Raw genomic sequence first — 22,762 nt, 5'->3', positions numbered from 1 at the left:
AGGATGTAGTTTGTAAATATTAATATGCATATGGGAACCATTATAGATTTTCACTCAACACACACTTGTTTATTAAACAGGTTCTATGTGACGGTACTGTTCTAGGGACATGGATGTAAAAATGAAACACTCCCTGACCTCAAGGAGCATACCTACGTATATAGGGAGAGGTGACATATACAAGTATATGCAGCACACATGTAAAATTAATACAATGCTGTTAAATATACAATAAATATTTATTTATATATAATAAAAATATTATATGAATATAAAATGGCTAAATACAAGGTAGTTAGGGAGAGAAGGTGAGAATCTGTGGGGATCAGGAAAGGTTTCATGCAGGAGGTGCTTGAGATGTGCCTTGAAGGGAGCGAGGGATTCTATGAGGCAGTAATAAAGAGGGGGTACATTCCAAACAAGTGAACAAAGGTATGGAGATGGGAGGTGGAGTTCTACACGTACCGAACAAAGAAAAACCTACTTTTGCTGAACTGCTGAGTGAGGAAAGGGGAGCCATGTACAGTAAGGCTAGAAATACAGGGTGAGGCTCGGTTAGGAAGGGTTTTGAAAGCCCAACAGAGGAGCTGACATCCTCAAGGCAAGAGGGAGCCACTGGAATTTATCTGAATAGGGGAGTGACATGGTCCAAAGTGGGGCAAAAGCGGTGCTGAGAGCTGGTCTGGAAACAGAAAATCGACTCTTCCTGGTCCCAAATAGCTGCTCGGTTTTGCTTCACTTCCATAACAGCTCTTAAATCCATCTGGTTCTCTCCACTTACATAGCAAGGACACTGGTTCAGGCTCCTCGCTACCTCTCCGTAAGACTAAGCAGTCTTCTAGTAGACCCTCTTCTTCTAGTCCTCCCTTCTAGTCTTTCCCTGCTCCAATCAATCCTCCAAATTAAGCTGCCAAATTAAGGCAAGTCAGATCATGTCACTGAACCTACTCAAAAACTGTCAGGAGCTCCATATTGCCAGGAGGACTTGAGTTCTTCACTTGGGGTTCATGAATAGATTCAGGGTATCTGTAGGCTTGGATGGAAAAAAATTACATTTTATCTTCAGTAACCACTAGCTGAAACTCAGCATTTTCTGCTATTCTTTCAAAGCCGTATTCGGACAGGGCATCTAGATGCCAAAGAAGTCCATGACGCACACGTTTAAGAGTCTCTGCTCTGGGAAAAATTGCACATTACTCCAAGCCTTCTCGGAATCTGCCCTTCCTTTCCAGGCTCATTCCACGTCCCTCCTCTCCCCACAAGGCTGTGTTCCAGGCTGGCTGGTCTGCGTTTCCAGAACTCCTCACCCCCTCTCTGCCTCCAGGGCTGTCCGCAGGCTGCCCCCAAGCCTGGGACTTACCCCCTCCTCACTCCTCTACATGTCACAATCCCTCGTTTGGGTACCCCCTTGGCAGGAAGCCTTCTCTGCTATCTATCACCTGCTAACTACAGTTATCAGTTCCCTTTTTCAGCTCTGACCATGGCCCTCCAAAAGAATCCAGCTCCAGGGTAAGAGCCAAGCGCATGAAGAAGGATTCTTGCCCCTTGTATCCCATGCAGCTGGGCGGGCCATGAAGCAGACCCATCAGTCCATAGGGTGTAGACACCACTGTAGACGCCTAAGGGACTGGGTCTAGAATCCCATAGAAGGAAAGGGAGCTGGACTGACTTTGGGAAACTGGGCAGTGTGGTTAATGACCCCTGGCTTTTCCCAGAAGAAAGGCATCTTGTAGACATCCATGTTCTACTCCTGACACATGGCAGGCGCTCATGTCATAAGGTTCTGGTCACCCCCAGGACAACTGAGAGGCACATGGTGGACATGGGCAGTGAAAAACTGCCAGGAAAGGCAGCATGAAGGACGTCATCAGAGCCGTACCCCTGAAAAAGGAGAGAAGGTGGAAGGATGACAGAGGGACAGACCAAGAAGCTGAGGGAGGCACCCGCCTCCCGGCACGTTGGGCGGCCACTCTGCAGGGCACCCAACTGGAGGAGGTAACAGAGGCAGCCAACTCTATGTGCTGTAAGCCCTCAGCAGGGCAGGGACTGGTGATTTGGGCACGTTAGCTGGGCCAATCAAACCAAGATAAGGGGAGTGGGCAGCGGGGAGGGTCGGCCAGCCTTGGCATCCAGAGGCCTGGTCCAACTTGTGCCTCTGGGTCTCTCAGCATCCCCAGCATCTCATCAGCCCGGACCCCAACAAAGGGACAAAACTGGGTCCGAGCGCCAAGTCAAGGGTGGCACGGGCGGGGATCACCCAGGGCAACTCTGCCCTCCAGACAAACACTGCCCAGCCCCGCTCGTGCGGGCATCTGACCTCGGGGCAGAGGCCTGGGGCCGTCGCCTCCATCTGCCGCGTCGTTATTGATAAGTGATCGATACCCGGAACAGGAACGGCCGATTCCACGAGGATCGCTCCGCGCACCAAGGGGAGCACAGCAGGGGGTCCTGCCCCTCCCCCACCCGCTCCCCTCCCCCCCAAGGTGGGGCTTCCTCCCGGCAGCACACTTTGAGTCTAAATTAACTCTCGGGCCAGACGCAGACGCAGGAAGTCAAAGCGGGGCAGGAAGTGGGGGCCGCCGCCGCTTCCTCCCAGGTGCTGGGGGGGAGGGGCCACGACCCCTCCCGGGGGGGGGGCCCAGAGAGAGGCCTCGCCCCATTTCCGTGACGTCACCGCGGCGGAGCGGGGACAAGTGGGGCACCCTTTGAAGCTCCCCCGCAGGAGCCACTTCCTATGGAAAGCCGAGTTAAAAATACCGAGGCGGCCCGGGCGGCTCGCGCTGCGGGCCTGGGCCGAGATACCATCTCCCGAGGCCACGTGGCAGGGAGAGGCGCGCAGGGCCGTTACACCGCGGGCCGCAGGTGCGCAGCCGCGAGGGCCGCGCTAGCCCAGCCCCCACCCGAGCCCAGCCCCGCCGCGCTGCGGCCTCTGGGAGGGGGTGGGGAAGGGAGAAGCCTGGACCGAGGGCCGCAGGTGCGCAGCCGCGAGGGCCACGCTAGCCCAGCCCCCACCCGAGCCCAGCCCCCCTGCGCTGCAGCCCCCGGGAGGGGGTGGCGAAGGGAGAAGCCTGGGCCGCGGGCCGCAGATGCGCAGCCGCGAGGTTCGCGCTGGCGCCCCCTCCCCCGCCCGCGCCCAGCCCCACAGTCCCACCCCCCCACCCTCCCCGCGCTGCGGCCTCTGGGAGGGGGTGGGGAAGGGAGAAGCCCGGGCCGCAGCCCGTGACGTCATGACAGGGGTCGCGCTCCGCCTCTCACCCTCTGGGGCCGAGGCTTGAGGGGAAGCAGGGTTGCGGCCCGGGCCACTGAAGCCCCCCGATACCCCACCTGACAGCCACAGTGTCCGCATCCCAAGGGTGCCCCATGGACACCCTCAAGGGTAGCCATTGGCGGGCCCGCCTGGCCCGGCTCGAGCTCTTAGTCCCCCTGTAACCGCCGGGCCTCGGGGGTCCGGGAGCCCCTCGCAGTTCACCCCGGGCCCCACCGGGGGGCGCCCGCGCTCCACGTTAGCGCCCCCGCCGCCGCCACGGCCCGCGGGGCAGAAGGGGGAGGCCCCCGGAGCTGCGGGGCGGCCCGGGCCTGTCCCGCGTCCGGCCGCGGGGCCTGGCGCCATGCGGGCAGCAGGGGGCGCCGCGGGCTCGGGCTAGCCCGGGGCCCTGAGGGGTCATCTCAGGCCCGGCCTGTGCAGTGCCTCCGTCAGGCCGTCTGTCAGGAAGCGCGGATTATAAAGTACCCGCTGGGGCCAGTGCCCGCGTGCCAACGCCGTGCCAAGGGCTGGGGGTGCAGTCTAACAATAAGTGCCCAAACGTTAGGGGGCATCAGAACGGGCTTCCTGCACGAGATGGGACTTCCGCCAGAGGAGACTAGGAGGGAGAGACCCTGCCATGGGGGCCAAGGCCGGTGCCCGGGCGGGCTCTCAGGGGGTGCTGTAAGGGGCATCAGGGCTCGTATCATCCCGGGGGTGAGGGGGAGACAAGGCCTGGGCCACTGTAGAGTTCAGCGGTGCTCCGGGCACTGGGCTGGGTGTTGGGCATGCAGACGGCCTGCCCCCAAGGAGGGCACGTCCTGGCAGAGTGGCAGGGGACGTGTACATGCATGCGTGGCTCTAAGGGTTACAGAGCGTGTCCTTTGATCTACAGGAGTGTTTGTGCGTGTGTCCATGCACGTGTGCGTGTGTCCATGCACATGTATGTCCGTGCACGTGTATGTGTGTCCATGCACATGTATGTCCGTGCACGTGTATGTGTGTCCGTGCACGTGTAGTATGCCTGTCAATGCACGTGTGCGTGTGTCCATGCACGTGTGCGTGTGTCCATGCACGTGTATGTCCGTGCACGTGTATGTGTGTCCGTGCACGTGTAGTATGCATGTCCATGCACGTGTGCGTGTGTCCATGCACATGCATGTGTGTCCGTGCACATGCATGTCCGTGCACACGTTTCACGCGCTCCCACCGGTCCTGAGGCAGGGCCATCGCTAACATGACATGCCATGACCCTCCCCGGGGCCAGGGGAGGGGGAGGGGCAGAGGATACCTGTTTGTGTAACACTGTATCTATTCAGTGTCTGTGCACAAAGACAAGTGACGTGGCCCCTGCCCACCAGGACTTCACCGTGTAGCGGAATGACAGAAGGATTGGGCCATACAAGAGCCATGCCGGTGCCAGGGACGTCAGGGAAGGCTTCTCCTCCTGTGCAAGGTGTTCCTGGAGCTGAGCCTTGGAAGGAAAGGGGGGATTCTGAAAGGAGGGGCACACTCCAAACATGGGGGGAGAGGGGGCCTGTGGGCAAAGGGCATGCGGGGCAAGGGTAGGTTGGTAGCGGTGGCCACAGGGCCTGAAGTATCAGGAAACAGAGGGAGGCCTCAGCAAGGACCTCCTCCATAACTTGTTAACCTTTGAGATTTAAAATTGAGCTCTGGAGGAAATAGAGGAGTCTCAAGGGGCAGAGGGAAGGAGAGAGGGCATCGCTAGGCCTGGAGGAAAGCTGCACAAAGGCAAGGAGGTAGCGTCTGAGCCAAGATTCACATCCAGATCCTCTGATTTAACGATAAAATGCCACCGGGCTATATATAATCTATTGTCAAATTGCCTCTGAGAGCCCCCAGAACACATCCCCAGAAGAGCGTAAGCTCTCAGAGAGGGAAGGGCCTTGTTAGTTTTAGTCTCCTACCTGATGCCTAACAGAGAGCCTCATCTATGGGAAGGAGAGGGACATGTGTTGGGCTGACTCTCCAATCTCCAGTTCCCTCAGCTCCTCCATATCACACAGAGTTGGACTAGGATCTGCCCACAGTGAGCTGAACCTGAGGCCTGTTTCGAGCAACTCCATTAAATGCCAGTGATTGCTATACAAGGAAGTATATATTAACCAACTGACTTCACTCATTATGCAATGGTTACTGAATCAATAAGTATTTTATTAAGCACCTGCTATGTGCCAAACACTGTGCTAGGCGCTGAGGAATACAAGTATGGTACAACGAAGCCTTATAAGGATCTTAGATTCTAATGGGGTAAGACAGTACATAAATACAGAATACATATGAAGAGACTATAAATTTATAGCAAGTAGTTAAATACAAGGTAGTTTGAGTGGGATGTTATTGGCATTGGTGGGACCAAGAAAGACTTCATACAGAAGATGGTGCTTGAGTTTTGACTTAAAAGAAAGAGGGACTCTATGAGGCCAAAAAAGATAATTTCAGGAATGCAGGACAGCCAGTAAAAAGGCATGGTACTTGGAGATGGAGTGTCCTGAGAGGCCAGTTTGGATGAGACACGGTGTGTGAAAAGGGGAGAAGAGGGGCGTAATGTCTAATGAGACTGGAAAGAAGAGGTCAGAGCCAAGTTAAGAAGAGATTTAAAGGCTGGAGAGTTTATATTTTATTCTGGAGGCAATAGAAAGCCACAAGTTGATTGAGTAGGGGTCAAATCTGCCTTTAAGGAAAATTACTTTGGCAGCTGGGAGATGGACAGGCTGGTAGACAAATTAGACTTGCACTACTCTAGGTTAGAAATGATGAGAAGCCTGAACTCAGATGGGAGCTATGTGAGTGGGGAGAAGGGTCTGGAGGTCAGATGTTGTGGAGGTAGAAATAGTGAGGTTTGACAACTAACTGGCTGTGGGAAGAAAGAGATGATTTGAGAAAAATATCAAAGTTATGAGTCTGGGAAGCTGAAAGGTTTGATGGTGCCTTGAACAGGAACAGGGACATTTGGAAGAGGGGAGGTTTGTGGAGGAAGATAAGTCTAGTTTCAAGCATACTGCGTTTGAGATAACTAGGATGTCCAGTTTGAAATGTTCACTAGATAAGTGGAACTGAAGCTCACAGCTAAAGAGGCTGAGCATCTGTATCTTCCATATGGCAAATGTGATAGTTAAACTCATGGGAGCTGATGAGGGGAAAGGGGGAAAGGAGGGCCTAGGAAAGAATCTTGGAGAATGGGTAAGGGGTGTGACAAGGCACTCAGACATGTAGAAATGAACCAGGAGTGGTCATAAAAACCCAGAGATGAAAGAATATATGGAAATGGAAGATGATTAACTGACAAATGCAGCAAGGATGAGGACTGAGAAAAGGCATTCAGATTTAGCAAGCTTGATGAGGTTAGCAGCCATATTGCAAAGGATTTCAGTGATCAAAGAGAAAGAGGAAGTTGAGTGTGGCTAACCACTTCTTCAAGGAGTTTGTCTGAGAAGGGAAGGAGATATAAGACGGTAGAGTGGTTGAGTCTATTAAGTTTGTTTTGTTTTGTTTTGTCTTAGGATGGAGATTGGGCATTTTTTAAGGCAGCAGGGATAGCTCTAATAGAGGTTAAAGATTCAAGAGTGGGAAATCTGATGGAGAAGAGAGGAGGGGATGAGATCAACTGTGTATATAAGAGTTGGCCTTTGACAATAGAAAGGTCACCTCTTGTTCAGAGCCAGGGGAAAGGAGGAGAGAGTGGGAGATGATGTTAATGAAGGCTTTAAACAGAGAAATGACATGCAAATACTACTTCCTATTTTACTTTTTTCATCATGACCTGAATACCCATTCCATCACACTTGCTGAAACCAGAATCTCAGAAGTGGGACTTTAGAAGCCATTTAATCTAATGCACATCTGAATAATAACGTTTAGTCATTTCAGTTCTGTCCGACTCTTTGTGACCCCTTGGCACCCCTTGGTTATCTTGGAAAGATACTGGAGTGGTTTGCCATTTCCTTCTCCAGGCTCATTTTACAGATGAGAAAACTGAGGTAAATGGGGTTAAGTGACTTGGGTCACAGTTAGTACTTGTCAGAGGCCAGATCTGAACTCAGGAAGATGGGTCTTCTTGACTCCAGACCAGACACTCTATCCACCACAGCACTTAGCTGCCTTGAATAATATTAAAACGTGCTAAACACATTGCTGCATGGGGTCCCCCACAACATTGTCCTATGGCCAGAATCAGTAAATGTAAATGGGAAGTATTTAACAAAATAAAGTAAAATACAATAGAACATATCTGATATTAATATGTGGTTTTCTAAGTCAATGTGCAGTGGCAGGGATCCTTATGTAGTTTAGTGGCCCTGTTTCTATCTGAGTTCGATGCCACTGCTCTACAACATACCCTTCAAGTGTTGACCAAGGCTTGTTTGAAGGCCTTTTATGGAAGGGACTCACTCTGTCCTGAAGTATCTCACACCACTTTCGGATAGTTCTCATGCTAAGAAGCTTTTCCTTATGTCAAGCTTTATATTAAATGTAATAGAAGTTTCCCAGGCTTTTCCCCTTTTGAGTTTAGGGTTCCTTTGAGCACAATTTGTCCATAACATCAATATTCTAAAGTTATAAATTTGAGTGATAAAATATAGATGCAGTTTCTTTCAAGGTGTTTTTGTCATTCCTTCCCATGATCGTTTTAAAGAGTCGTTTGCAATAATGAGGCTCCATCGTATTCAGTGTAAGGATTTTGTAATACAGTGGAGTTTGACCTGTGTAATTGCTGGCTCTATCACTTATTAGCCAGGTGACCTTGAGCAAAACACTCCTCATTTCTAGACTATAGAGCTAGTAATACTTGAATTATGTACACCAATCTTCTAGTAAAGATATACTTCAATCTACCAATAGATCCATGATCCCAGACATGGACAATCCCTTCAAAAGAAATGTAGTGTAGTAGGAAAAATGTTGCATTCAGAGTCAAACGACCTGTGTTCAAATCCTGATTCTGCCACTTACTACCCATATGACCCTGGGTAAGTCATTAAAAACTTCTCTGGGCCCATTTTCTCATCTGTATGTATGGGACATAGACTTTAGAACAATTTTCCTGAGCTAAACTCAGGATATTTTAGGGTATGTTTTCAAATTAAAACAAATATGTCACATTAGCAATGTAACAGTCATAGCTACATGGATCTAAACTTAAGGTTTGATTTTAAATTCCAATATATTTTAAATTCCAATATTAAACCACACACTGTGCCCTTCCAGTGAATTCCATCATATCTCTATCAATGCTTCAAGCAATCCTGTTTTTCTCATAAAGCCCTCTTCTCTTCTAATTCCCACCCAGACTTTCTCTGTTTCTGAAAGCTCTCCCATATGCCATGAATAAGTTCTCCTGGAGTAGAACCAGTAGTGAGGAAGCCCCAGACCTTTGGTACCAACTTTCCAGAGAAAAATTATAAAGCCAAAGAATCCTCCAGTTGGTAGGTCATCTGGGATTAAACCCTGCCTCACCTACTCCCTACTCCCACTCCAAATATAAATCAATCCATCAAAGGTTAATGACAATCAATCTTCAATCTTGTCTTTACCCCAGTATCCTTGGACAATTTAAACTCCCTCTTTGGAAGTTTTTTTTACACTAACCTAATTCCGTCTTTCTACAGTTCCAGTCCATTTCTTTTTGCTTCCAGGGAAGATGGAAAACATCTGGTCACCACTCTTTGTAGAATAGTTTTTCAGAGATTAGGAAAGTTAAATGCTCTCCTTTGTCTCCAAATCCATGAAGGAATACTGTACGCAGATGAATCCCAATTCCTTTAACTTCATATGCCTCATATTCCAAAAGTCCTTTTATTTCTGTTCTCCTGATTTGTTTACATTCAACTTTTCCCCAAATTCAGTTGAGAGAGCAACTGTAATCCCACGTTAGCATATTTTATCCACACTAAATGTTTATAGCAACTCAATATATCTTGAATAACAAAGACTTTTTGCTTTCCCTTCCTCTCGAGGAAGATCTCTGAATTGTGCCCACTCAATCCCCTAAAGAATATTCTTTGCAGATACTGAGCACAAAGGTACAACCAACATTTTTTGAGGCCATCAGGATTAAGTAACTTACCCAGGGTCACACAGCCAGTAAGTGTCTAAGGTCAGAGTTGAACTCATGTCTTCTTGACTCCAGGGATCCTCCACTGTGCCCTATCTACTGTGCCACCTAGCTGCCCCCCACATTCTTTACAAGGACAAAAACAGAGAATTCATATTTGGTCACTCCGGGACACAATCTCTTAACAGTATTAAGTCACAATCTAAGCTTCTTAAGGGCAGGGACTGTTTTCCATTTCATCTTTCTATCCCTAGCACCTAGCACAGTGCCTAGCACATGATAAGTGCTTCATAAATGTTTATTGGATTAGATCAGATAACAAATTAATAGCCTTGTTTGGGGCTTCCATTCAGGATAGCATTTTTTGTTGCAACAGACCAAGGCAAGAAAGATCATTTCACCAATGGGTGATCCTGGTGGAATTTCACCTGTGTAAAAATGATCATTGAACCCATGGAAGCCAAAATCTCCTTGTGACTTGCCCAAGGGTACACATTGAATTAATACCAGTCATGACCATATTTCTGTACAGTACAGTAACTGTACAGAAGCTGCAGCAAGGTAGTATAGTCCTATTTTCGGGTGGGGGTGGAGGAAGGACAGGGTCAATCCAGCTAGTTAGTAGCTAATTCTGAACTCTTAGACCATGTCCCCCATGCCCTTTTCCTTTCTCTCTGCCTCAATTTCCACATCTGAACTCCATCCCTGATCACTGGATGAGTAGTAGCACAGTGTCATACTTAATAGTCACATATAAAGGTTTCATGATGGCAATAAAGGGACTGGTATTTGTCCTAAATAAATATCTCACTTCCTAAGTACAATTCTAAGGATTAACGAATAGGAACACCAGCTGCTCCCCTTCTCGTTACCAATTAAAAACTAGGTACCGTAAAGGTTGAAGAGGAACAAAAGACTCCTGAATCTTTAATATCTTAAGATTAAAAAGGTTGTTGGTCTATTTAACTGAAAATCGTTCACTCAGTAATTCAGTGAGAGATGTCAGTCTCATTCTCCCAGACCTACCAATAAATGTGCTCCACTGATCCTTCTATAAAAACTAGGGGCACTAGATGTACAGTTGGGTGCGCAGCATCATTTCTCTTAAGACAGCTAGGTATCACAGTAGATACAGCACTGGCCTTGGAGTCAGAAAGACCTGAGTTTGAATTGAGCTTCACTTACCGTGTGACCCTAGGTGAAGCATCTCATTTCTTTGCCTGTCTCTTCATCTCTAAAAAGAGGACAATAATAGCACCTACTTTGCAGGGTATAATCTATGTGATACGCTATACAAATGGTAGCTAATATGGAAAACTTTTTCTCAACTTAGATCAGATGGCTGGTATTTTAGAAACATTCCCATTCCTTGTCATCTTTATGTTCAGTATGTACAAGTTCTGACCCGCCTATACTTCAGTTTAGACAAAACTAATCATTTCTTGAATTTGGGAAATGATTCCTTCTTCCCTCTCCTCAGTATCACCCAAGGGTCAGGTAGCTTCCAAAGTATCATTTTACCCTCAATGGGGAGAGAATTTATTTTTTTTTAATGTGACAGAGCATTTAGGAGACTGCAGTGGCCCAGGACAAAATCCAAAAGACATTGATCTCCACAGTTTAAAGCAATATTAAATCCAGACTGGAAAGCAACAAGGTCACTTGGGGTAAAATTGCTTTAGGTTTTAGAAAGAAAGTTACTAGCCTAAGATATAACCTGTCTGAAGAAGTTTGCTAAGGTTCCGAAGGCAAGAAAACAGGCTTTCGTGACCTCCCTACTTTTTCACTCATTTTAAAAACATGTTTTGAAGCTTGAAATAAAAGAGGTTGATCAGCAAGGAGACCATGGGTGTCAGCTGTTAAAAGAAAAAAACAAGCGATGGTTTCCATGTGATAGGGGACAGGAAATGTGTGGGCTGGAGTTGTTTGGTGCTGGGCTTCCTGCCATTTCAGAGAATAGCAGGGAATAGGTTTGTGTATAGGGGTTGCGGTAAATACTTCCGGCTCTACACAGAGCATGCTAAACAAAAATAAACCACCCTACAGAGGTGTTGGGCAGCAGAAGAAAACAAGGAAAACAGCAAATGCAAGGTCATAGCCCACTGCCAAGATAGAATTTTAAAAATCAATTCTCTCAACATTCAATGCAGCATTGACATACCCATGTACAAAGCACCATAGAAATGCACACAAAGATCGTAGAATTTGGAAGTGAAAGGGACCTGAACATGAAGTCCAGCCTCTCACTTACAGATAAGCAAACGAAAGCCCAATAAAGATGAAGTGATGTCTCCCCAGTGCCCCAGAAGAGGCAGGATCTGAAACTAATCCAGTCCTACAAACATTTAAGCACCTACTATGTGCTCGGCAGTCCTGACTCAAAATACTTTCCAATAAACCAGGTTGCGAATGCCGCTGAATTTGAAGCAATATAAGGTATCTGAATTCATGTGACATGTTTCAGGAAAAGAAACAAACTTTAGCATTATGTTGATGTATATTAAGTCAAAACCAAAGAACTAATTGTGGTGAAATTCCCACTCACTGAAGTGGAAAAGACTTGCTTCCTTTTAAGTGAGAGTTCTGTTAACCTTTTAAATCAGACACCACCCACCACCCACATGCTGTTACTTCCAGAAATTAATCTAATTAGAAAGACCCAAGTAAATACCCTAAGTTGTCACCTATATCCACAGATGACTTTATTTCAGTCACCTCCTCAGGCTCAAGAGTCTCAGAAGACAGTCCTCCTTACATCCCCCACATTATTTTTCCCCAGTTCAGTTCCAAAGCAAGTGATTGCTGTAAAAATGTGAAAAGTTAATTCAACAAACATCTCAGTATTTTATTTTGTGTTAAGTGCTTTATTCAAATTAGGCACGAGCACCTGCCTTCAAGGACCTTACACACTATGGTAATAACATTGAAGTAACTATTGTACATAAGGTAATTTGAGATGGACAAAAACACCAACAGGTGTGGAGATCAGGAAAGGCTGATACCTGAGCCAAGCCTTGAAGAAAGCTGGAGAGGCCGTAGGAGGCAGAGGGGGAGAGTGCATTTTAGGCATGAAGGGCAGCCTGCACAAAAAAAGAGGTGAAATGAAACACTGTTTGAGAAACAGCAAGTCAGGCAATTTAAGTAGAATACAGAATGCAATGAAAGGGAGGGATATGAAAAGTCTGGAAAAGTTGAAGACAGATTGTGCGAGGGCTCTAAATGCTAGCTAAAGAGCTCACATTTCATCCCAGAGGAAATAAGGATCCATTAACAATTTCTGAGCAAGGAGTAATATGGTCAGGCCCATCTGGGTCTCTGGGCCTTGGCAGCTGTGTGGAGAAAGGCAGACTGGATTAGGAGGCTGTTGCAATAGCCCACTGAAAAGTAATAATGGTTTGAACAAGATTAGGGACTTTGAGAGGACAGGAGACAGATACCAGACATGCTGCAGGGTAAGGTGACTCCCACATTAACAATAATTAACCTGTGATCCTAGGATGGTGGTGCCCAGCAGAAATGGGGAAGTTTAGAGAGGTGACTTTAGGGAGCAGACAAGCTCTGTTTGGAGTACATAGATTCTGATATGCTTGGGGGACACTCAGGTAAAGATGTGGCAGTTTGGTGTGCTGACAAGATCACTGGATTTGGAATCAGTTGAGATTTAATTCCAACTCTACCATTTAACTACCTGTGTGAGTTACCTCCCTGGGCATCAGTTTCCTCATCTGTAAAATAGATGGATTCAATGACATAAAAAGTCCCATTCAGCCTTAAATCCTATAATCTTATGTACAGAAGGCAATTGATGATGTTGGTCCCAAAGTTTCAGAGATCATAGCTGAATATACAGATTAGGAGTCATCTGCACAGACACTTAAACCCAAGGATAAGTGAAGACAGAAAAGAGCCCAGGACAATCTTCCATATTTTGGAATAATGGGCACTAAATTTTCAACCCACTCATCTCAGGTTTCAATAGGAATATACTGTAGTACTAAATACTATTTCTATCCAACACATCTACTTTTTCCTATTTAGCCTTTATAAACAAGCCAAAGACACATGAAAGCTATTTAACTACCCCATGAGCTTGTCAATCTTTTTTCTCAACACAGCCTCCCTGGCTAAAACATCCAAGTTTTAAATGTGGCGCCTTCAGTACAATTTTGCATTTTTCTGCAAAGAGACAACTTAATATGATTTGTTCAGCATGGTGCAGGGGGAATATCCCTAAAGAAGAATCAGGGGTCTTAAGTCATTTAACCCTATGCCTCCACTTTCCTCATTTATCAAAATGTGATATCCCTCCCTTTACCTCAGAATCATGAGAGTCACATAGTGTATGGAAGCACTTTTGAAAAGTGTGAAGCACCACAGAAACAATCCATACTTCTCCAATTTATATTTCGCCACTCTCTTTCAGCACTGTACTTAGACCTGCATTTTACTTCCTACCACTTTTACCCACTCCTTTAGGGGAAGAACACGGCTATTTAGCCAGTTCAATTTATGACAGACAGCTTAATGATCGGGCTTCCTGGGATGCATTTTGTCACAAAATCAGGGACTGCCTGTACAAACTCTAAGGAATTATTAAGGGACTGTCTTCTCAAAGATGACAAAAGATTTCAGTTTTCCAAGGACGCCAGTACAGACTTTTACCAATTTCAATTGCATTTAATGAAAACCAGAAGATTACGATTGGCTCATTATGCACTGCATATTGTCAGCCTCTACAGGCTTTGCTTGCCATGGGGATCATCTAAAGCAAAGGATTCCAATACCAGATTAAAATAAAATCCAAACACAAAGCCCAGGGAGGACGAACAAGAAGCACTTTATTAGAAGGCAAACAGGTTATTACAGTGAGGAGAGGGCAGAGGTCATGGTGTTAGATGCTCATTACAAAGAACTTCAGAGGAAGAATGGCACAGAATCTTCCCTGCATTTCCCACCTCGAACTTCAAAATAAAATGATGTCTGCAGTATGCAAATCTGCTTGTCCTCAAGCTGATGGCATTTCTATCCCGAGAAACCATGAAGTGAAAACCTGAAAAACAGTAACAGAAAGAATGGAGATAAATAGACATCCAATGTGCTTTTTAAAAAATCTATTAGGGGCTACCGATAATCTACCAAATTCCAACCCTAAATTCAAAATCCGCAAAAGATGGAAGGCAAGCCCTATCATCTGAATTATGGGCAATAGATATAATTCAACATTGGTGTGCAAAGTGTGTCCGTGGGCACATGGAAGCAGATGTGCAAGAAAGGAAGGGAGGTACCAGAAAGAATGTCTAAGACATGAATCCTAAAAGCAAGGAATCCCTCCTTACAGCAGGGGAAGCCACAGATTACCAGTCAGGAGACAGGCCTCAATACTGGCTTTACCAGTGACTAGCTATGCAAGCCTGCTCAAAGTGATTTACCATAAATATATTATCTAATCTGATCCTTAACAACCCTGAGTTCTAGATTTGGGATTAGCGAAAAAAATAAGGTGAAGCAACAAACCCAAGAGAGGAGTTCACAAAGGAGTCAGTATGTACAAAGAAAGGACATGTGTGTGTCTCTCTGTGTGTATGTGTGTGTGTGTCTCTGTGTGTGTATGTGTGTGTGTGTATCTGCGTGTGTTTTCCAGGGGGATAAAAATGATGCAAAGAAAGAGAATGTGCCTGACATGAAAAGGTTAACCATTAAGGGAGCGATGGGACCAAGAGGGATCTGAAGGCTAATAGGTTGCTGGGGGTCTCACATGTCCTTCAGAGCTCTGCTTTCCTGAGTAAAGAGCTAGGAGTCACAGAAGGAAAAATAAGACCATCTGATCTCACACATGGGGCTGGCACATCTGCAGAGCTTACAGATAAGATTTTATCATTTTCCTGATTGTGTGTTTCTTTTTAATCATTCCCAATAATGGTCTTTTATTACAATCCAAGAGTACAGACACTCCTGTGACAGTAGAGGGGCGAGAATTATACCCAGACAGCCTTTGCATGAGATGGTGCCATCCACATCCTAACTTAAACACATGATCATCTCAACAACCAGCCCCATTCAACTTTTCAAAGTTGTGTCCTGTCCAATGCAAACTGAAGTCTAATAAATGTTTATTGAATGTAAATTCACTAACGTTGGCCACTTCCCAGTTCCCCAGAAGTGCTCGTTAATAGGACTAGACTGATGAGAGTATTTCAGTCAAATGAAAAAAAAATCAACAAATTTAGAGGAATGATACAAATACAGTTTAGAACACATGGTGAATTTCTCATTCATCAGAATGAAGTTTTATAAAATACCCCACATGCAGGGACAGAATGTGATGAGAAATGTCCTTTGCTGAAAGTATGCTTCAAACGTGGCCCACAAAGGCAAAACTGACTTCAGGGGACAAAGAATCTCCTTGATGATAATTTTCTGAGAACTGAATAAAAGCTCCTACCATTTCCTTTTTTAGGTAAAACATCATTTTCCAGGGTGATGCCATGAAAGCAGAGGTGGTGACAACCCTTGAAAACTTAAACCAATAAAAACGAACTCAGCTCAATAGCACAAGAGAAAAATGACAAGGTGGGAGCCTGACTGATACAATTTCCCTCCTCTAATGCTGAGAATACAAAATAGAAGAGTTACCTGTACAGGAAAAAAGCAGTGATTAGATCAGTCTTTTAATAAGCTTAGAACAATATGACAATGTAGAAGGAATTAATCTCTGCACACACATAACATAAGGCTTCACAAACTCATTTCTATTTGGAACTTTTATTTTTCTGAATAGTGAGCTCTGGATGGAGACTATTAGCAAACATATTCTCACAAAGCTGAATCTCCTTTGAAATTTGCCAGAATGAGATTTTCATCCTGGATCCAATCAATTAAAATAAATTGCCAAAATAAAAGAAAAACTGGTCAATATGAAAAATTTAAGCTCTCTGAGCCTTCAGTTACTCAAATGTAAAATGAAGGAGTTGGGCAGCATGATCTACGTTCCCTGCCATCCTAAATCATGACTCTATGACCTTAGTTTTGCCATTTATAAAAGTAACAGGCCTAACATTTGCCATCTACCTTCTAGGACTAAATGAATGATTATAGTTTTTCATTAGCCTTTTAGGAAAGGAATCCTCAAAATTAATATGAATATTCTTTGTCACAAAGAATCAACAATGCATCATACTACATGCATTACATGTTAGACACTATACCATACTGCAAAACTGCTCCCTTATTTTTGTCCAGTTCTCAATAAGTGAGTCACTGGGACATAGAAATTTAAGTAAAAAGTATGAATGAGACCAAATAACAATTAAAAAAGCAAACATCCTTCAAACAATGAGAAACATAATAGAGAAACCAAACCTCAAACACAATGGAAAACTTATATTAGAAAAAGAATGTTTAGCTAAAGCTAATTTGGAGATCACCTGTCTAGTCCTCCTCATTTTAGAGATGAAGAAATGGAGATCCAGAGAAATCAAGTGAACCCATTCAAGGTCAACAGTGGCAAGTGCTCTTTACAGCAGGTCACTGCCTCTCACATCAATGGGTCTAACATCATGTAATTCTTTTCACCCAAAGCATTTTGCACCTGACCCCATAGACCCTGACACATCACAAAATAGCACCAACTCTACTTGACAGGGAGCGAAATGGACACAGGAAGTCAAAATAATAATCAGAAGCAGAGAGCTGAAAGGAACCTCTGGTGATCTGATTCAACTCTTTCATTTCAGAGACGAGGAAACTGAGACCCAGAGAGGTCAAGATCACATTCTTGTTGTAACATTCAAGTTCATACACACATACATATAAATAAATGTGTGACAAATTTTTACAAATCTCTGATGCAAAAGCTTTATGTTAAACTACACGCAGAGAACAGGATTCTCAACAGGAAAGAGGAGAAAATGTTTTCTTAGTAATTATTCTAAATTATTTCAAGAATATTTAGTCATGAAGACAAGTAAGGAATTAACTTCATCTCATAAATAGACAGAAGCCATGTGGGGAAAGGAATACTCCTAAATGTCATTTTACAAAACACAGGTAATCTGTAGTCAGAATGCTGGGCTTGCAATCTGGGAGGGATGAGTTCAAACCCTACCACTGCTACTTACTTGTTACATCACTAACTACACTAGTCACTGATCAATTTCCTCATCATCTAAAAAAACAGAGATAAGAAAACCTGTAGAACCAACTTCTTCACAGGACTGTTGTCAAACTCAGATGGGAAAACATGCAAGATGCTCTGTATGTGTTGGGGGACTGTTTGATACATTAAATATGAACGTACACTCCAGGAGGACGCAGGGTATTTCATTCTAATACCGTATTTTCAGTGTCTACTACCGAGCTGACACTTAATGCCCAATTTATGGGTGGTAGAAGGAAAAGGTTACGGCAATTAAGTCCAGAACACAAAAGGTGCTCTTGGATCTCATGACAGAAATAAAGGAAAGAGCTACACTACCAGAGGCTGGACTGGACAATCTCTGAGGCACCACTCAAGGTGGACCCTAGGTCCTGGAATTTTGATGCTTTTTTAATCTGGCTACTCTATAAATTTCTGCATTAAAAAAAGCCTAATTCGGTTGACATGCAAAAAAAAAGTTCAGAAACTCTGTGGTCTAGATATGCTTCTAATGAAGTATGAAGCTGAACTGTTCCTTTGAAAAATGACCTTCCTTGGTCTTTGCTCTACATTGCCCCCGTGTGGATAAGGTAACTGTGTTTTTTCCCTCAGAGACTCTCGCACCTCTGCTGCCCTCCCACGACTAGAAGGAAACAGTTTTGCGGACCCAAATGGCTGGCTTCATGGCCCACACTGCCAAGCTCTTGCACATCAGCAATACAAAATGAAAATGCCGCTAGATGGCAGGAGCGTATAAAGAATAACAGCCTGTCCCCACTCACGGAATTTCTAGATCACTGTATCTCACCGGTGAACCCAAAATCTGGCCCAGTAGGTGTTCGGCTCATTCTCTGCAGCCAGCCCTTCTGGGCAGCAGTTACGCAGTATAAATTCAAAAATATCTTTTAAAAATACGTACTTACACATGGTGAGAAGAGGGAGGTAAAGAGCGAATTCCTGAAAAGCTGACATTCAGTATGTTTTTATTATTAAAGTGATCCAACTTAAAAGGGAAGATATAGAGGAATACACTCGAGGGTTGCTCCTAGCGGCACAGTCACAGGAGCATAAGAACACAGACTGAGATTCTAAGGGATCTCAGAGCTCACATAATAGCACACCCTCATTACTAAAGAGATGAGGAAGCTGAGGCCCAAGGAAGTTCATGCCCTGATCAAAGTCAGTCTGCTTGGGACTATGACCCTAAGGCCTTTTCCACTTCAAGGCCCTCGTTACTTGTGTCCGTCCTTCAGGACATCAGAGACATGAGGACACAACTTGCACTTGACTTTGTTGTGAGGGAGGGAGGGCTATGCAGGTCACCAGCCTCACTTCTCCTCCCGAGCCACCTGAACCCAGTGACCAGATATTCATCAGGATGACTGCAGATGGCCCAGGATGCACTGGGAGACCTTGGCCTTTTAGGCTAGTGCCTTTTCAGGGACTCACTTAGGGTGAGGTAATGCCCTTTCAGAGAATAGGCCTCTTTAAAAAGTAGTCAGGGGAATGGTCCCTTTAATAGAAAAGAAAAATAAATAAACAGACAAATCACACTGGGAGGGGCAAGAGCTTCAGGGCTGCTCTTTCCAGAAGAGAAAGTGTTACTCGGGACATTCACCTTGCAAGTCCTTTGTAGTGAAAGAGGAAGGAAAAAAGCCAATGGAGTTAAGAATCAGAAGATTTAGATTTGAATTCAGGCACTTGTTACTTATGTGATCCAAGTTAAGCCATGCCGAAGGTGAGATGGCGTAACACATCCACGTGACGCCCTGGGCTGGATGATAAACCAAATCTCAGAAGCTGAAATACGCAAGGAATAAATGGGAACTCTGAGAACTGGGTTCCCGGGCTTCCCCCTCCTCTCTAGCCAAAGGGCAGAAAGCTGATGCCAAAGTTTATTCTGCTCCGTCTAATCTGTTTACTTTGCCAGATAAATATCAATCCAACAGGCCAATTTCTGAATAATTCTGGGAGCTCCTTGAGGCCAAGGACCACATTTTACTTCTGCTTCTACCCCAACACTTGGCGCGATGCCTGGTACGCAGTAGACAGCTGATAAACTTGTTTCCCTCATTTAACTTACAGCATTTGGGTGCTGGTACAGAGACAGGGGAAGAATCGGGGTTTAAACCCTGGATGCAGCAAGCTTCCTTCTGGCTGGAAGCTGAGCCGAACTGAGAGAAAAAATCCTACTGTTTTGCTTTATTAGCAATTTTCAAATAAATTTCCCAAAAGGAAAATAATATATATCAAGTATCAGATAGAGGAAATCTGGCCAGATAGTACTTCACACAAGAAAGACTGAGGTTTTTGGTGGACTGCCATTCAGGCACAACAGCCAGAAGAAAAGCCAATGTTCTCTTAGGCTACTATTAAAAGGGGGAGAGTCAGTCCTCACCTTGAGTCAGACCATGCCTATGTGTACTTTTAGTGGACACCAAAGAACTGAAGCTACAACACCAGCCAGGATGGCGAGGCCTCCCCTTTCGCCAACCCCAGGATAGCGCATAAGTTTCCTGAGGTCAAGGACTTCCTTTTGCCTTGGTATCCTCAGTACCAAACACATAGCAGGTACTTGATAAATGTTTACTGAACTAAAATTAACTTGAGACCTCGTCCTATGAGGATCAGTTTAAGGAACTAGGGATATTTAGTCTGAAGAAGGGAACAGGTAAGACATGACAGACATCTAAAAGTATTTAAAGGGCTGTTAGGCGGAAAAAAGATTAGACTCATTTTTCTTAGCCAGGAGGGCAGACCCAGGGCAAATTTTGACAGGATCTAAGAAAGAACTGTTCAGAAATGGACAGCCAGACCTCAGGCAGTTGTGGCTTCTACATGCCTAGAGGTCAGCAAAAGCGAAAGATGAATGAACATTTGTTAGGAATTTCTTGAGACAGGATTCTTATTCAGGTACAGGTGAGACTAAATGGACTCAGAAATCCTTCCAGTGCAGATTTATAATTTTTCTAAATATTTTCTTATCAGTAAATGAAAATAATATCTACACTCCCTTCTCCTCATCTCCCCCCCACTCCCACAGAGTTATTATATAAATTAAATAAGGCAATACAGGTGAAGAATTTTCTAAACCTCTTATGTAAGCTCCCACATTGCTGTTAGCTCCAATTCTCCTTTAACTGAAAAAAATGCTTTTGGCTCCCTACCTCCCAGAATCACTACAGTGTGTAGTGAACTGTAGAGTAGGATGCAAATGTAAGCTATCACAATTAGAACTACTATTAATATTTCAATCCCCCTACTAGAATAAACTCCATGTAGACAGGGAAGACTTCTAATGGAGGGATAAAATGTCTAGCAACTGAATTCTACAATTAAAATTTCATGATGCATCCTGAAAAAGAATCACTGTATCAACAGTATCTAAATGCAGGTACCTCCCATAGTATTTAAAAGTCAGTATATCTAACTCACAGGGTTGTCACCCACTGCTACTTCTATGGCTAGCAAGCTCCCACCCCCACCCCCCCATTTTATCTCTGTATTACTTAATTACTAGTTATCTGGGAGTCAACTATACCCAATTCCTACCTCCAGTTATCATTCCCATCTTTCTCCTCAACAATATGCTGTCCACATCTCACACCAGCTCTTCTGACCATTTCTAGGCCCCCTGGAATGCTCTTTCCTTAACTTCCTTTGTGTCTGGATGTTGTTTTTTCATAAGCCTTCCATCTACCTACTCCGAATCCTGGCTATTCCCAGGTGACACTGCGTTCCAAGTCATCCATTCCAGGCCTAACACACTGGGCTTGGAGAGGACACTAAAATATTCATTACTTGCCACTGTCACTATCACTTTGCACGTCACTTTCTGTTATATTTTTCGCATATACAGATCATGATGGCTATTATCTGCTCACCTCCAGATGATTCTCCCTCTTTTCTATCAGAGCTCAACACTCAGCTCACTGTCTTCTCCCCCTGCCATCTCTTACCCTTATTTTAGGGCACTTCACTATCCACACCGACGCTGTGCTGCCCCTCCCCCCACTCCTCAAACTCCTTAAATCCCACAGCCCACTTCTCCACTCCCGTCTGGATCTCACCATCGGCCGCAGTGTTACATCCACAACTTCCAATGTCCCTCTGATCGTAATCCATCATTTTATCTCACTTTACACCTCCTCTCTCCTAAATCTATTCTTTGCCTTCATGACTTCACAGCGCTCTGAATTCACTTTTCTATCTTCCCAAGGTGGAACTGATACTTCTAAACAATCCAAGTCCACATTCCCAATCCCTTCTCATTCCCCTGCCAGACCTTAGCTCTAGATCACTCCTACATCTCCATCTTCTGCTTCTGCTCATATACTGTTGAATAAAGCTAGAAAAAGCCTCAAGTTCAACAGGGTTCTCCCGACAGCAAGACAATCCTTTTACTTCCCTAACAGATTCCCTATTTCACTCTCCACAGAAGATATTCCCAATCTCCTCTTCTCTCCATAAGCTATCCACTTTCCCTTTCACCAGAGGACCTCACCTCTTGCTTTACTAAGAAAGCTGAGGCCATTCACTTCCTCTTCACCCCTTTGGCCCCCCTTTCTTTCTATTTCTAATAATGAGATACCCCTTCTCCTTGCCAGGACTTAGACATGTGCTCTTGGATCCTGATCACTTCAGTCTTCTCTGGCAACTGAACCTTTAATCACTCCTTTCCTCTAATCTTCAACTGTCTTTTCCATTGCCTTTAAGTGTGCCCAAGCCTCCTGCATCCTTAAAAATATATATATCGCTAGCTTGTTTCCCCACAACTTTCCCTCAAGATAGAGTCTTATATCTCACCTCCCTTTCTCAGTCAAACAACTAGAAACTGTCTATCCCCACTGCCTCCACTCACTCCTCAATTCTATGTGATATATTCCTTTTTTCATTACATCAACCAACCGAAACTGCTCTCTTCAAAGTTGTCAATGGTCTCAATTTGATGGTCATTTCTTGACCTATGTACTGCACTGATGTAACTGGTACTTTCTACTCCTGGATATTCTCTCTTCTCTACGTTTTCAGGACACTCCTCTATCAAGGTTTGCATTCTACAGGTCTAACTGCTGCATTCTGGCCTCCTTAACTGATTCATCACCCATACCAGGCCCTTTAAGTGTAGGTGTTCCCCAAGGTTCTATCCTAAACGTCGCCATGCCAACCTTACTCCTCTCTCACCTGGTGATCCCTTCAGCTCCCATCATCTCTCCACACACTAACCATACACCCAGCCTCAGACTCTCCCCTGAGCTTTAGATCCACACTACCCAATTACCTATGGGACACTTCAAACTAGATATCCCAG

General features: G+C 44.9%; 1 protein-coding gene across 2 annotated transcripts in view; it reads right to left on the bottom strand.

Annotated features, from left to right (window-relative positions):
* Positions 1 to 14,135: 14,135 nt before the first annotated feature.
* The window catches only part of DAD1 (defender against cell death 1), a 45,825-nt gene continuing 37,198 nt past the window's right edge, over positions 14,136 to 22,762 (bottom strand). For both annotated transcript variants that reach the window (XM_072623324.1, XM_072623323.1), the window contains one exon: positions 14,136 to 14,367. Coding sequence is in view for 1 of the 2 variants with exons in the window: in XM_072623323.1 (XP_072479424.1) it covers positions 14,201 to 14,367 (167 nt within the window). In the remaining variant the exon portion in view is untranslated. The remainder of the gene's footprint in view (positions 14,368 to 22,762) is intronic.

This window comes from Notamacropus eugenii, chromosome 7 (genome assembly GCF_028372415.1).
Source record: "Notamacropus eugenii isolate mMacEug1 chromosome 7, mMacEug1.pri_v2, whole genome shotgun sequence".
Lineage (NCBI taxonomy): Eukaryota > Metazoa > Chordata > Mammalia > Diprotodontia > Macropodidae > Notamacropus > Notamacropus eugenii.
This window is presented reverse-complemented; position numbering and strand designations above follow the sequence as displayed.